This window comes from Temnothorax longispinosus, unplaced genomic scaffold (genome assembly GCF_030848805.1).
Source record: "Temnothorax longispinosus isolate EJ_2023e unplaced genomic scaffold, Tlon_JGU_v1 HiC_scaffold_22, whole genome shotgun sequence".
Taxonomy (NCBI): domain Eukaryota; kingdom Metazoa; phylum Arthropoda; class Insecta; order Hymenoptera; family Formicidae; genus Temnothorax; species Temnothorax longispinosus.
The window spans coordinates 1-15337 of NW_027270036.1; the positions used below are offsets into that span (position 1 = coordinate 1).

General features: G+C 31.9%; 2 protein-coding genes and 1 long non-coding RNA gene across 3 annotated transcripts; all 3 read right to left on the reverse strand.

Annotated features, from left to right (window-relative positions):
- Positions 1 to 4823: 4823 nt before the first annotated feature.
- LOC139823937 (uncharacterized) lies at positions 4824 to 6308 on the reverse strand. Its single transcript, XR_011734941.1, has 3 exons — positions 6169 to 6308; positions 5497 to 5756; positions 4824 to 5404 (listed from the first exon to the last, which is right to left on the reverse strand). It is a non-coding gene; the product is annotated as an uncharacterized lncRNA (long non-coding RNA).
- Positions 6309 to 6342: 34 nt separating this feature from the next.
- On the reverse strand, positions 6343 to 7496 carry LOC139823939 (uncharacterized). The gene has a single exon (XM_071796409.1). It carries the CDS (start codon positions 7229 to 7231, stop codon positions 6569 to 6571), a length of 663 nt encoding a protein of 220 aa, XP_071652510.1. The 5' UTR covers positions 7232 to 7496; the 3' UTR covers positions 6343 to 6568.
- Positions 7497 to 11572: 4076 nt separating this feature from the next.
- LOC139823940 (uncharacterized) lies at positions 11573 to 15337 on the reverse strand. Its single transcript, XM_071796410.1, has 5 exons — positions 15309 to 15337; positions 14902 to 15048; positions 14498 to 14643; positions 14092 to 14238; positions 11573 to 13835 (listed from the first exon to the last, which is right to left on the reverse strand). Exons 3-5 carry the CDS (start codon positions 14505 to 14507, stop codon positions 13666 to 13668), a joined length of 327 nt encoding a protein of 108 aa, XP_071652511.1. The 5' UTR covers positions 14508 to 14643; positions 14902 to 15048; positions 15309 to 15337; the 3' UTR covers positions 11573 to 13665.

The following is a 15337-nucleotide window of genomic DNA, read 5'->3' on the forward strand; positions in this document are numbered from 1 at the left end:
AGTGGAAACTCAGCCTTAGGCCATTGCACGTAACAAAAAGTTTTATGCTGCGTTCCCACTATACGCGTCGCGCGTCGCGTCACGACGCCGCGTCGTGAGTTAAGCGGGGAGCACACACTTCTGCACAACGCATAATACGTAAGCATAAGAAAACTGATTGATCTATTTCTTTATGCACATGTGTATGGACCAATCAATTTTCTTATGCTTACGCCTTATGCGTTGTGCAGAAGTGTGTGTCCGGGCCCTTATCCAATCAAAACGTTTCATTTTATGACGTCATTTCCGACAAGATCTCGCGTCGAAAATGACGTTATAAAATGAAACGTTTTGATTGGATAACTCACGACGCGGCGTCATGACGCGCGCGCGACGCGATAGTGGGAACGCAGCATAAAACTTTATTACGTGCAATGGCCTAAGGCTGAGTTTCCACTGAGCGCGTCACGCGTCGCGTCGTCCGAGTTGAACCAATCAAAACATCCCATTTCGATCCCGTCACAAGAATGTAATGAAATGGGATGTTTGGATTGGTTAACTTGTGACGACGCGACGCGTGACGCGCTCAGTGGAAACTCAGCCTTAGGCTGCTTTCCCACTATACGCGTCGCGCGTCGCGTCACGACGCCGCGTCATAAGTTATCCAATCAAAACGTTTCATTTTATAACGTCATTTCAGACAAGATCTTGCGTCGGAAATGACGGCATAAAATGAAACGTTTTGATTGGATAACTCACGACGCGGCGTCGTCACGCGCGCGCGACGCGTATAGTGGAACGCAGCATAAAACTTTGTTACGTGCAATGGCCTAATGGCTCTTGCCCACAGGACGCGGAAACGCTTGCCGCGCGGCAAGAAATAACGCGGTAGCCAATAAACATTTGGTTCTTACGGAAAAGCGACACGGTGATTGGCTACCGCGTCGCTTCTTGCCGCGCGGCAAGCGTTTCCGCGTCTTGTGGACAGAAGCCATAAGGCTGCGTTCCCACTATACGCGTCGCGTCACGACGCCGCGTCATGAATTATCCAATCAAAACGTTTCATTATAATTGGATAACTCATGACGCGGCGTCGTGACGCGACGCGCGACGCGTATAGTGGGAACGCAGCATAAGGCCATTGCACTTAACCAAGTTTTAGTCATAATCGTAAGACCGTAAGAAAATAGACCAATCACACTCGATTATTCTTCGAGCTCAAGGAGAATAATCGACTGTGATTGGTCTATTTTCTTACGGGCTTACCATTATGACTAAAACTTTGTTACGTGCAATGGCCTTTAGCGGTACTCCAATACAACAGATCTTTCTTATTTTTAGTGACACATCAATTTTCATAACTTTGACATAAATAGCTACAAAATAGAGAAGTTTTCAAGTTTTTAGGAATTTTCTGTTTTGTAGCCAGTCGGTACGATCTGCTGCTATTCACTGCCCATGAAATGTTACTTTTATAAATCTACGTAATAATTTTAGTAAACTTTATTTAGTATCTATACATAAACTCTACGTAATAATTATAATAAACTTTATTCAGTATACGTACATATACATATGTACATGTTAAGATCACTTGCTTATGCAAGATTTACAAACACATAGGTCAATTTATCGGAACGTCCTCGTAGAACAATGACGCTAAACTCTCCGATATGTAACGTAACATATTAACGGGTTAACGCAAACGTGCATCGTTGGTATAAAAAAATTATATATTAGGAAATAAACTCTTGAATACAAAATCTGTTTCTTATATGAACTACTTTATATAAAAGTAGTTGATATAAAAAAAATAACGTACATATTAAACTAAATCACAAAATACTTTTATATAAAGTAGTTTATATACAAAAAGCTACGTACATATTAAACTAAATCACAAAATACTTAGATTAAATTGCACGTTTTACGAACTGAGATCACTTGCTTATGCAAGATTTACAAATGTTATACAAGAAGTGTTAACTGTAGTTTATATAAAAGTAGTTCATATGAAAAAAACAACGTACAGGGTGTATCAAGACGATACAGAGCGGTACGGCGGGTTGCCCATTCGAGCAGGCGCGCATGGTCGTTTACAATTGCGTTGACTTCGGTGCATCACCTATAATCACTCGTAGGCCAGTCAATAAAGACACTAAAATTCGAAAATTTAACTTTAATTACAAAAGTTTTCAAATTTTGATGGAATATTGGGTGAGTTGAAATAACAATAAATCTCATTTTGCAACCATTTCCGAGGTCCGGAACATGTTAAATATATTGCAAAAAAATGTTAATTTATTATAACTTTGCGAAAAAAATTGCAAAAGTGCTGCAAATTGATAGAATAACTTTTACAATTGCCCCGAACAGTTGTGCCAATTTGCAACCTTCTATGTTGCACGCAATATATATTTTTTTAATCAATGATGGAACAATTGTTTATTTGGTCGTAATTTTGTCAAAAAAATTGCAAAAGTTTTGCAAATTGGTTGCAAACGTTGAGATTATTTTTCGTCACAAGCTGTTAAGTTTGCAACCTCGGACAAGGTCCGCAACAGTGAAAAATTAGCAACAATTATTATTTTGCACTTTTTACAAGCGTGAAAAAATTGCAAAAGTTTTGCAAATTTTACGGAGTGCTTCAAATGTCTTCCCTTATCCAAATATAAATTTGCAACCCTCTACTAGTTACGCAAATTATTACAACTTATTTGACTAAATACGTTATTTTATAAAAAATTTCAATGTTGCGCGCCTCGAAATAGGTTGCAAATCTAATACATTGCGAAAAATATTACAATAGACATTGCTTTAAGTTTGCAGGACTTTTGCAATTTTTTTCGCAAAGTTATAATAAATTAACGTTTTTTACAATGTTTAGCATGTTCCGGACCTCGGGGATGGTTGCAAAATGAGATTTATTGTTATTTCAACTCACCCAATATTACATCAAAATTTGAAAACTTTTGTAATTAAAGTGAATTGATTGTCTTTATTGACTGGCCTATCGCATATCTTTTTTACAATAAAATGAACTTTGTAGCGCCCGAAGTTGCAATACAATTGTGACGGATATCCGTAGCAGTAACGTTAAAACAGAAGTCGAGATGACAATACAGGTTATGAAATAAATTTTATTAAGAAAACGAAAGACATTTTCTCTCTTACGAAAAAAGCTCGTACCATAGTCCATCATAATCATTATATATTATAATTTTATTACTTAAATTATTTTTTGCACACAATGTTTATGCACAGGACAAAAGTCAGCAATTAGTATATGTTTGCAAATTTAAATTATAAGTCGGCGAATAAATTTCATTCAATGTAAGTTTAAATAATGGCAGAAATCACCATTAACAAATCTTACAATATTCATTTTGTTTAATTAATAAATAATTTATCATTAAATTGATAATCAATTTAATATATCAATAATAATGAGCATTATATAATTTTTTATATAAATGATGCTGCTGCATCTTAAAAATCTTAATCTTAATCTCATAAACAAGAGGTTTATTAGTATAAAATATGATACATTTTAAATATGATGCTAATAAATAGTTTATATAAGCAAATTATCATAATATTTAATGAATACTTTTTAGTAATAAATTCCTTGTAGATTTAAATGAGATTCAGTAGCATTATTTACATAAAGATGCTTATTAGCATCAGTATATTGAATTAATTATTAATGTTAATGATGAAATATTAATAATCTGAAATAAATGTTGTTAGACATAAGATCCGCTGATAATCGTTTTTATCGTTATAAATAACGATGGAAACGGTTATCAACGGATCTCGTGCTTAATAACATTTATTTCAGATTATTAATATATATATATATATATATATATATATGTATATATATATATATATTGTCACGTCTTTTTCACTCCCAGAGCGGTCCGGGCCGTGTGACGGATCAAAAGGAGAAGGAGAGAAGGATGATAGGCCTCTCCGGCAGTTCTCTCGCACCCCCGACACTCCACTAACCAAATTTTATTGTTGGGCGCCAGACGCGTGAATTCGCGTCCGCGAAATCGCGAGAAACTAAAGAGAGAGACGCAAGGCGAAATAAGTCGGTGTGCGAGAAATCGGCTAGCTCGACCTAATAGCAGAACGCGCCCTCAGAAAAGATTTCTAATAACGAGACAAAAAATATTCTTGACATGTTTAATCTTATCACAACCTGAAGTAGTATAAAAATAAAACAATATTGAGATTAAATCAATAATTCCTATTCTCTTCTCTCAAATAAATAAGATTGACTTAATATCTTGAGACAAGAATATATAAATTTAAGCTTATACATTCTTGCGTTTAGACTAATCTTCACGCGACGTTATAAGTTATAATGTCGCGGAATAAAACGGCTTCCTATCAAATACGTTTTGTATGATCATAAGTCTAAAATCATAAATCATAAAAATAATCGAAAATCATACGTTTTGTATAAAAACGTAATAATAAAATGTTACAAAATAATAGCTGTTTTTGTTCATAAATACCTTTATTTTGTTCTATCACAAAAAGGATCTTGAAAAAATAATATAATAGATTCCTAACAATCTACAAATTCTCTTTTTGCAAGAATAGAATAAGATTTTTTTTTCAGATTTGTCTATTATTGAATCAAGAATATATAGGATTGTCACACAGTTCTATCTGCATCTTTCTGAGAAAGTTAGAGAGATAGTATCAAGAATACTTTATTCTAAACTTAAGAAATTTTCTATTTAAGATTAAAATATTGTTGTTTCAATACTAAATATTTATTACTAACTAATTAATATAATATTATATATATATTATATCTAACTTTCTGTACAGCTAAATGTAGTCTTATTGATCATTGTTAGAATGATATATATACTGCGTTATTTACCATATCTCTATGTAAATAATCAACTATTAGGAAATATGTTTGTCAGAGTATTCACAGCGATTTCAATAAAGTATTACGAAGAAGTACATGAGTAAAGAACGAAGTCAAAAAGCGAAATAATCAATTTTGACGCGATTAAAGGAGATTATCAATGGCGATTGTACTAAACTCTAGTCCATATTGACTAAGAATCGCAAATTATGCGTGAAGATTGTAGAGTTTCTTGACAACTCTTATGTACAGATGGATTCAAGTGTTTCTGTTCAGTATTTATCATTATACCAATATATCATGCTGTCTTCCAAATTTTGCATAAGGAGAAATGATGGATGAGTCGGAAGCTGAACGAAGAGCCAATTTGGCTTGACAATGTGAGAGATATTAATGTCATTATTAACACTCTCAACCAGGGACAGGGGCCGTTGAATCAGGACATTATACACAACTTCTCCGATCACCTCGGCTATTGTCGCGATCAATCATGGTTACAAAGTATTGCTCTTTTTTGAAATAGTTATAGTTCTGAAATAAATGTTAAGAAATTATTATAACATAAATGTTAAATAACTATCAAAATGAATAATTATTAATAAAACAATTATTATTTTACTTACTGCTGATGTTCTAAGGTATCATTTAAAAACGAAATCATTCTGTGTTTATACTTTCATCCCCTTTTTATATTTTTGTTTTTGATTGCGTACCCATGTTTTAATCGCAGGCACTTTTCGGTGTCCTAATAAGTCCTTATGCTTTTGAATAAGATTTCCAATTTCACTGAATGTGGGTAATTTCTTGTCAGTGGAATGTATGTAATGACCAAAAGCATCGAGAACGACACGTTTTTCATCTGGTGTCCATGTGTGAGTAGATTCTGGAAATACAATATTAAAATATTTATTAATTTATATAATTGTCTCTAAAGATTTACATATAATATTTAATTGAAACTTTATAAAATATTTAAAGATTTATATATATAGAGTAAGTAACGAGAAGTTTCGAATTTAAAACATACACGTATTGTAGATTAGGTCATCCAGAACAAAAAGTCCTCTATCATTTTGCGAACCACGCAAATTTCTGAGTTATTAATTAAAGAAACCTCATACATGACAATTTTTAATAATTAATAATTAATAATTCAAAATTTTGCGTGGTTTGCAAAATGGTAAAGGGCTGTTTTGTTCAGTATGACCAAATCTATATGTATATTTTTGATTCGAAACTTTTTGTCATACACCTTGTATATGTGTATTATAATTGCAAAATAATTTTTTACTTACTCTTATTTCTTTGTTGAGAATCCTTCAGTTTACGATTCTAATTCATTTTTTTCTTTACATTTACGGCATTTTGATCATTTTCCATATTATCATCTAAGTAACTAATATCCGACGACGTATCAGGTTCATCAACATCTACAACGAAAGAAATTTATGAATCTATGACAGGTATCGATAGTTCGATGTTATATTTAAGACCGTCTTAATTTCATCTTCAGATGCTGTAAGAGCCGTTTTATTGGCTACATAGCATTTGAAGATAAACTTACGACCTCTTTAAATATAAGATTGAATTACGAATGTGCCTTCTATATCGAAGAATCTATATAACCTCAGATTCTAAATTAGATCCACCAATTGACCATTAAAGTAAAGTATGAATAAAAAATTTTAATTTAATTCATTTGTAAAAGAATAAAGTACCTTCTTGAAAATCCCGGATGGTTCTTCTAGATGCAATTTTGTTGAAAATCCCGGATGGTTCTCCCTCATTAATTTCGCCATCGTAAGTTTTCGTGGTAGTCTTCGTTGTATTTTCTATATCTGAGAGTCTAGAGTCAGAATCATTACTGTCACTTTCATCCATATCAACTCCTTGTGCTGCTTCAAGATATTGAGATATTTCTAAGATTTCTTTTTCTATAACAGGTTGTCTGTAGTGAGATAAATGAATTTTATCGGCATGGCCCATAAAGTTTGCAAGCGTTGAAATCTCATTTTCTGATAGATTATAATGAATACATGTTGTTGCTATATGCTTCCGTAATTGAGTTCCACGAAGAGTATCTGGATTTTCTGCGCCACTTTCTACTGCGTATTGCCGTAATAAGTCACACGCTAAAAGATATTTATGATTATCTTTTTTAAGCGAAGGAAGACCAAATAGATACGGATTCTTTGAAGAAACTTTCGCAGCCTTTCTATGCTTTAAAATCATTTCAATGCAGTCTCTTAATTCTGCTGTTAGTAAGACTGGTACCGTTCGTCCAAGTTTACCTCTTAAGGTGAATCGTACATATTTTTTGGCAATTTCTTTGGCACGTGGTGAAAGCGCTTTATACATATTGTTTGTTTGAAAATTAATTCCTTGATAAGTTTTATAATCTTCGATTAGCGTCCTTTGTATCTCTCCAGCTCTACGACGATTGAAGACTTGTATTGAAATCAATGTTGCTTTTGTAAGTGAAAGCCATGCATCATAGGAAAACTTTTCTTCCAAGGAATTATAAGTTGTTTCACGTTCTTGTTTTAGAAAGTTATGGAGCTTAATAATATCTGCCTTAGAAGGCAACGTAATTTTTTTACGTTTCAAAGGAGGAGGGTCCCTAAGGCCTGTTTTCGGCACCCCTTCAAAATTGGACCAAAATGGCTGGAATCACTTCCTTATACCCTTGGAAGTAATATTTAGTCAATTCCAGCCTAAACGGAAGTATTTAGAGTGTATACTTCAAGTATACATGGTGCATCAGCGCGCCCGTATCAAGCATTTTTTGGGAAAACTAAGCGTTTTTCATAACTAAGTCATTTTTCATTAAGTACTTTGCGAGTTATGAGGCTTCTTACAGATAGATTTGTAGAAACGTTACTTAAGAAGATCCGAGATTGAAATCATATTATTCATTTTTGTTGATTCTCCACACGTGAACAGTAAAATCGTAAACGTAATCTTTCTTTAAGAAGCCACGTAGAGTGGGGTGTTGGATTTACGTGAGTCCCCTTGCCTGTCACTTTTTGGGGTGCTAGACTAAAAAAGTGAGTCCCCTTGCCTCTCACCTTTTGGGGTGCTTGGTTAAGGTGAGTCTGATGAAATGACTATCCAAGGTCAAACCAATGACACCATCTTATGTCCCCCTTGAAACCATACAACTTTTATCTGAAACATTTTTCTCAATAACGCTTAGTTTTCCAAAAAATGCTTGATACGGGCGCGCTGATGCACCATGTATACTTGAAGTATACACTCTAAATACTTCCGTTTAGGCTGGAATTCACTAAATATTACTTCCAAGGGTATAAGGAAGTGATTTCAGCCATTTTGGCCCAATTTTGAAGGGGTGCCGAAAACAGGCCTTAGGGACCCTCCTCCTTTCTACTCATTGTTTCTGATATTGTTTTTGATACGCGTGTATTAAAATCTTTGGTAAATACCTTCAAGAAATCTTCGGTACGTAATTTTCTTTCTCCGTCTTCGTTTCTAATGCATCGATTGATCAAAATTTTGCCCATTTCTTTTATCAAACCTCCAAGTGCAGAAGCCAGTGATGGAGTTTTATAAAATTTTGCACACAAAGATAAACCGGCTAGACTATTGATTGCTTCAATGCAAGCAATGCTGTATCGGGGGAAGTAAATGGAAGCAAAATCCGTAATATTAGAATTTTTACATTTCAATTCTAGAAGTAGGCGACCCATCCTTCTCATTTTTTGTCTAATCATCGCATCAGTGGGGTTAAGATGTTTTATATTTTTCGCACTGTTGATTACCGAATGCGATTACTAACTCATCGTAACGAATAGCCTTTACTATATCGTCTTCTCGTAAAATTGGGAAAACTCGTCTTCTTAGATCATTGCTTGCCTCATTATGTATACGTCCTACTACTTGTCTTCCTAAAACCGATATCGATCTAGTATCTTTACTTTTAATCGTAATGCATCTCCGATAGTGATGTCTGCTTGTAACTTTTAGAATGACAACTTTACATTTTGGACATACGACATAATCAGAAGGTGTTCTGTTGTATTCTTTTTTTGAACGTCTTTCTACCAGTAGTTCACCATCATTTACTGCACAATCGACATTAAAATAGAAATCTCCACGTCTACGTATCGTTTCTAGGATCTTTCTTCGTTCATCCGTCCCTTTTGGTATATTTTTAAACTTTTGTACTTCTAATTCATTAGCATGTACTCTTTCAAGATGACGAGCTATTTTGCTCTGAAACGTTTTGCAATACATGCAGAAATGCTTCTTGTTTCCCGCACCAACTGATGTAACAAACATTTCAGTGTCATCCCTGGCACATTTACCAGATACGTTTAGTGACATTGATATTTCTAATCCACTAGAAGTATTTGCTGAGTTGTTAGTTTCTTTAGTAACAGAATTTGTTGCCTGATCTATCACAGGTTGAACATAACTTTCATCAGATGAAGTGTTTGATGGTACGTAAGACGGATCCGTATCATGAATATTTTTTGAAATGTTGTCTTGCACAGTTTCATTATTGGCAAGCTAGGAAGAAAAAAAAAACGTTGAATATCACAAAAATTATAGACTGATTGCTGATATATAAGAAACTATGTGGTCAGTTTTATCCATACAGTTAAGGAAATGTTGGACCTTGATTATAACTGTTTTCGTAGTTTATTATTTGTTTTTAATTGATTGTATAAAGTGGCAAATGCTTTTACAATGTGAAGGTACACTAAGACTGTCCAATGTTACTCAACAAAAGAGTTTCATGTAACATTGGGTGGTTTTCCATTCATTAGCGTTTGTACTTTCACACTGTAAAAGTATTTGCTATTCTATGCAATAAAAAATAAAGAGTAAACTACGAAATGCTTATGTATTTAATTATTAATTTACATAAGCATTTTAATTACATTAAATGGTGATTTATAAATAAGTTATTATTTTTTATATTAAAGCAACAAAGAGTAAATATTGCAAAACTACATTTTCTATAATTCTCCGTTCTTGTATAATTTACTTGCACTTTAATGTAACAAAAAGAGAGGACAATGATAGATTTATTTTTGATAAACCGATGTTCAGATTTATATAATAATAGATTCTTACTTTAGGTCAGTCGTATTAGACATCGAACCTTCCAATTAATCTTCCTAGGTTGCAACCACCATGAATCGCTTTGATATGAAATGCTATAAGTGGGATTTATTTTGCTTCAAAAATTTAACGTAGAATAAAAAGATGATATTAACAATATTATCAACAAAAAAACACGATTTTTTTTATTTTTTCTCAAATATCTCGAAAACTAAGTAAGATAGGATAACTAACTATACATACCTTTTTTGTAGAGCGTAAAATTATCTACAATAATGATCTGAACAACATTTATCGTCAAGTCAGTCGTTTAGCTTGCACGCGCCGTCAAAGTCTGAGACTCGTATTCCGAAAAAATCCTCGATTTTATCGTTTTTTTTATGTTGCGTCGGTGATTTTTTCCCATTATTTAAAATGGAATTAAAGACCCCCCAAAATCACACATCATCTTAGAACTACTAAGAATACTTTTCATGATGCAATCGATTTTTTAGTTCTTTAGTTTGTAGCTATGTAAGCAAAAAATTTTGATTTTTTGAAACAGTTAGTTTTTCACTGTTTCCAGACTTTAGAATTTATTTGAGACGAATTATATCGTATGCATCTTGTTGTGGACAAAGTTTGCAACAAAAAAGGACTCTTGTATTTTTTTCGTACGCTGATTTTTTTATTGACGCGCAAAGTTATCCAATATTGCGTAGAGGTCAGATAACGCTTATTTTACATTAAAATAATTTTTTATTAAAATTTGTGATTTTTCGCAATATTATTAAATCATATTGCAAAGCTGTTTTCAACACAAATAATGCAAAAAATCACTTAAAATTTAATGAAAAATAATTATTTCGGTGTAAAACAAACGTTATCCGACCTGTGCCCAATATTGAATAACTGTGGGCGTCATTAAAAAAAATCAGCGTTCATCGTACAAAAAAATACAAGGGTCCTTTTTTGTTGCAAAGTTTGTCCACAAGATGCATACGACAAAATTCGTCTCAAATAGATTTTAAGACCTGAAAACAGCAAAAAACTAAAACAATTCCAAAAAATCAAAATTTTTTGCTTACATAGCTACAAAACTAAAGAAAAAAGGTCTAAAAAATCAGTTGCACCATGAAAAGTATTCGTTGTAGTTCTCAGATGATGTGTGATTTTTAATTCCGTTTTAAATGACAAAAATCACCGACGTAACATAAAAAAAAATCGAGGATTTTCGGGATCCGAGTCTCGGACTTTGACAACGCGTGCAAGCTAAACGACTGACTTGACGATAAATATTGTTCAGATCATCATTGTAGATAATTTTACGCTCTACAAAAAAGGTACGTATAATTACCCTATCTTGCTTAGTTTTCGAGATATTTGAGAACATAAAAAAATCGCGTTTTTTTGTTGATAATATTGTTAATAACTTTTTATTGCGCGTTAATTTTGCGAAGCAATATAAATCCCACGTACAGTACCTTAAATCAAAGCGATTCATAGTGGTTACAACCTGGGAAGATTAATCGGAAGGTTAACCCACTAAATTAGTCTACTAAGACTGGCCTACTTCCTTCTTTTCATATAAAAAATCTACTTTTACAAAAATATGTTAATAAAGAAATATTTAAGAATTGCAAAGAATCTAAAAAAAGCGTGTAAATTAGAAACTTGCACATTGCTTCTTTATCATTAGTTAGCAAGGAATGCTGATCTTCAGAGCCAGATTTTTTTTAATTAAAGCAACATAAAATATTATGGCTTCCTCACAGAGGAAGCTTAATGAGCGAAAGAAAATGTTGAAATAGCAATGTCAAATCTTTTGTATCTTAAACTTGCGCATTGCTTCCTCAACATTTCCTTTCACTCATTAAGCTTCCTTTATGAGGAAGTCAATCAATTATATATTAATAATTACCTATAAAACCAGCTTTCTCTGTAGAGCAGCTTTGTGAGCAAAATAAAATAATGAGGAAACAATATGCAAATTTTCGATTTGTACACTTTATTATTTACATATGTCATATATATACATTGTGTATATGTATGCTAGATGAATAAGATTTTTTTATTAAAAAGGTTATAAAAATATATTTTCCTATGAGTAGTTGTCCTGTTCGTTTGGCAAAAGGCAAGACACATTTTTAATAATTTCAGGCTAATATATGTACCAGAGTGGCAATATTTTTGGGCCAAAAATTTGATTTTAAGTCTTACCTCTTAAATTATACGAACTCTCAAATGAAAACCCTTGAAGAGCAGGCGCTGTAGCTTAATATTTAAACTGAGTAATTAATGCAATCTTTGGCATAAAATCGTCTATAGCAAATATAATATAATTTAATAAATTTAACTACTTTTTAACCATCCACAGCTTATAATCTTGTTTTGTAAGTAAATATATCAAACGCCACTTTAGAAAAACATTCTATCATCTTCAAATTAAAGCCTCTCTAAAGTTATATGATATTGCTTAAAAATTAATGGTCGCTAATTGTTTTAAAATATTGCTATTTTATTAAATAGTGCACTTAATGTAATTTTTTACATTAAATCCTTTTATTATTTTAAAAAATAAATTATATTATCAATATATTAAAATTAAGTCTACGTTTCCAGGAAGTTTTCGTGCATCGCATTTATCAGATTTCATATAGTTTATCATAGTCCTTGGGTAATGACTCTTAAGAAAGAAGAAGAGATCCGATACGCGGCCAATGTCTTGCAACCCTTTTTTTTAACAGCCAACTGTACATACAAAGTTCATTAAAACAATTACCTATAGCATAAACTATATGGAATCTGATAAAGGCGATGCACGAAAACTTCTTGTGGGAAACGTAGACTTAATTTAAATAATATATTGATAATATAATTTATTTTCCAAAATAATAAAAGGATTTAATGTAGAAAATTACATTAAGTGCACTATTTAATAAAATAGCAATATTTTAAAGCAATTAACGACCATTAATTTTTAAGCTACATCATATAACTTTATAGAGAGACTTTAGTTTAAAGATGATAGAATGTTTTTCTAAAGTGGTGTTTGATATATTTACTTACAAAACAAGATTATAAGCCGTGGATGGTTAAAAAATAGTTAAATTTATTAAATTAGTTTATATTTGCAATAAACGATTTTATGCCAAAGATTGCATTAATTAGTCATATTTACATTTTTGTTTCATATGTTGTACCTCAAACTTGATAGCCAGATACTTTAATAAGTTAACTAAAAGAGATATAGCAGTAAAAATAAGTGAAAAATGCAGTTTCTTATCATTTTTTCGAAAAACATTTAATGTTTACAAACTTTGAGCGACCTCTAAATATTAAGCTACAGCGCCTGCTCTTCAAGGGTCTTCATTTGAGAGTTCGTAGAATTTAAGGGGTGAGACTTAAAATAAAATTTTTGGCCCCAAAATATTGTCACCCTAATATGTACTCATAAGAATATGGAGAGGAATAAGTTGATCAGTTAAAATATACTTAAAAAAAAGATAAGGTAGACCGAGGCAAATCGGATCATTCTCTTTTCATTTTTTCGTTATACAAAAAGAAATATTACATTTATGTATTATTTTATTATAATCCAAGCTAAAGTTATAAAGATTAAGAATCTACAACAAAATTAAATAACAAAATTTGTTTTGATTACTTCTTTACCGAGAAAGAAAAATTGATCCGATTCGCCTTGGTCTATCCTATTTAATGCAATACTACATTATGATGACAAACTCACTTTCGTTCATATTGACGCAATCTAATTTGGGCCTATTGCAATTTGCACTCTCCACAACATCTTGTGACATACAGTTCAAAGATTCATTCTGCTCATCGATGGACGAATTTAAACAGGAATTATTTTTTGATTCCTCGTTAAGAAAACCTGTGGAACAAAATAGAATATAATCTACGTTCTCAAAACATTACGTAATATTATTTTTAAGCAGTTTTTATTTAAAAACAAACAATTCTAATTCATAGATGTTTTATAGATATATATAATATGCAGATTGAAGATAACTATCATACTAAACAGAAATATATCCGTTTCTTCGTTTAATCTATTTACGTCGAGTCATTACTAATCGCTTCAAATTCAATTTATATCAAATGTGTTTGCATCGTTAGAGCTTACTCACTTTCGTTCATACTGACGCAATCTAATTCGGGCCCATTGCAATTTGCACTCTTTGAATCATCTTGTGACATACAGTTCAGAGATGCATCCTTCTCACCAATGGGAGAATTTAAACAAGAGTTATTTTTTGATTCCTCGTTAAGAAAACCTGTGGAACAAAATAAAATATAATCTACGTTCTCAAAACATTACGTAATATTATTTTTAAGCAGTTTTTATTTAAAAACAAACAATTCTAATTCATAGATGTTTTATAGATATATAACATGCAGATTGAAGATAACTATAAAAACTAAACAGAAATATATATATCCGTTTCTTCGTTTAATCAATTTACGTCGAGTCATTACTAATCGCTTCAAATTCAATTTATATCAAATGTGTTTACATCGTTAGAGCTTACTCACTTTTGTTCATACTGACGCAATCTAATTCGGCCCATTGCAATTTGCACTCTTTGAATCATCTTGTGACATACAGTTCAGAGATGCATCCTTCTCACCAATGGGAGAATTTAAACAAGAGTTATTTTTTGATTCCTCGTTAAGAAAACCTGTGGAACAAAATAAAATATAATCTACGTTCTCAAAACATTACGTAATATTATTTTTAAGCAGTTTTTATTTAAAAACAAACAATTCTAATTCATAGATGTTTTATAGATATATAACATGCAGATTGAAGATAACTATAAGTACTAAACAGAAATATATATATCCGTTTCTTCGTTTAATCAATTTACGTCGAGTCATTACTAATCGCTTCAAATTCAATTTATATCAAATGTGTTGCATCGTTAGAGCTTACTCACTTTCGTTCATACTGACGCAATCTAATTCGGACCCATTGCAATTTGCACTCTTTAAATCATCTTGTGACATACAGTTCAGAGATGCATCCTTCTCACCAATGGGAGAATTTAAACAGGAGTTATTTTTCGATTCCTCGTTAAGAAAACCTGTGGAACAAAATAGAATATAATCTATATTCTCAAAACATTACGTAATATTATTTTTAAGCAGTTTTTATTTAAAAACAAACAATTCTAATTCATAGATGTTTTATAGATATATAACATGCAGATTGAAGATAACTATCAGTACTAAACAGAAATATATATATCCGTTTCTTCGTTTAATCAATTTACGTCGAGTCATTACTAATCGCTTCAAAATTCAATTAATATTAAATGTGTTTACATCGTTAGAGCTTACTCACTTTCGTTCATACTGACGCAATCTAATTCG

Coding starts and splice junctions, on each gene's coding strand:
- LOC139823940 (XM_071796410.1), bottom strand. Junction 13,836..14,091: donor TTGCGTCAGTATGAACGAAA/GTGAGTAAGCTC, acceptor TTTGTTCCACAG/GTTTTCTTAACGAGGAATCA.
- LOC139823939 (XM_071796409.1), bottom strand. CDS start 7,231: ATGTATAAAGCGCTTTCACCACGTGCCAAAGAAATTGCCAAAAAATAT.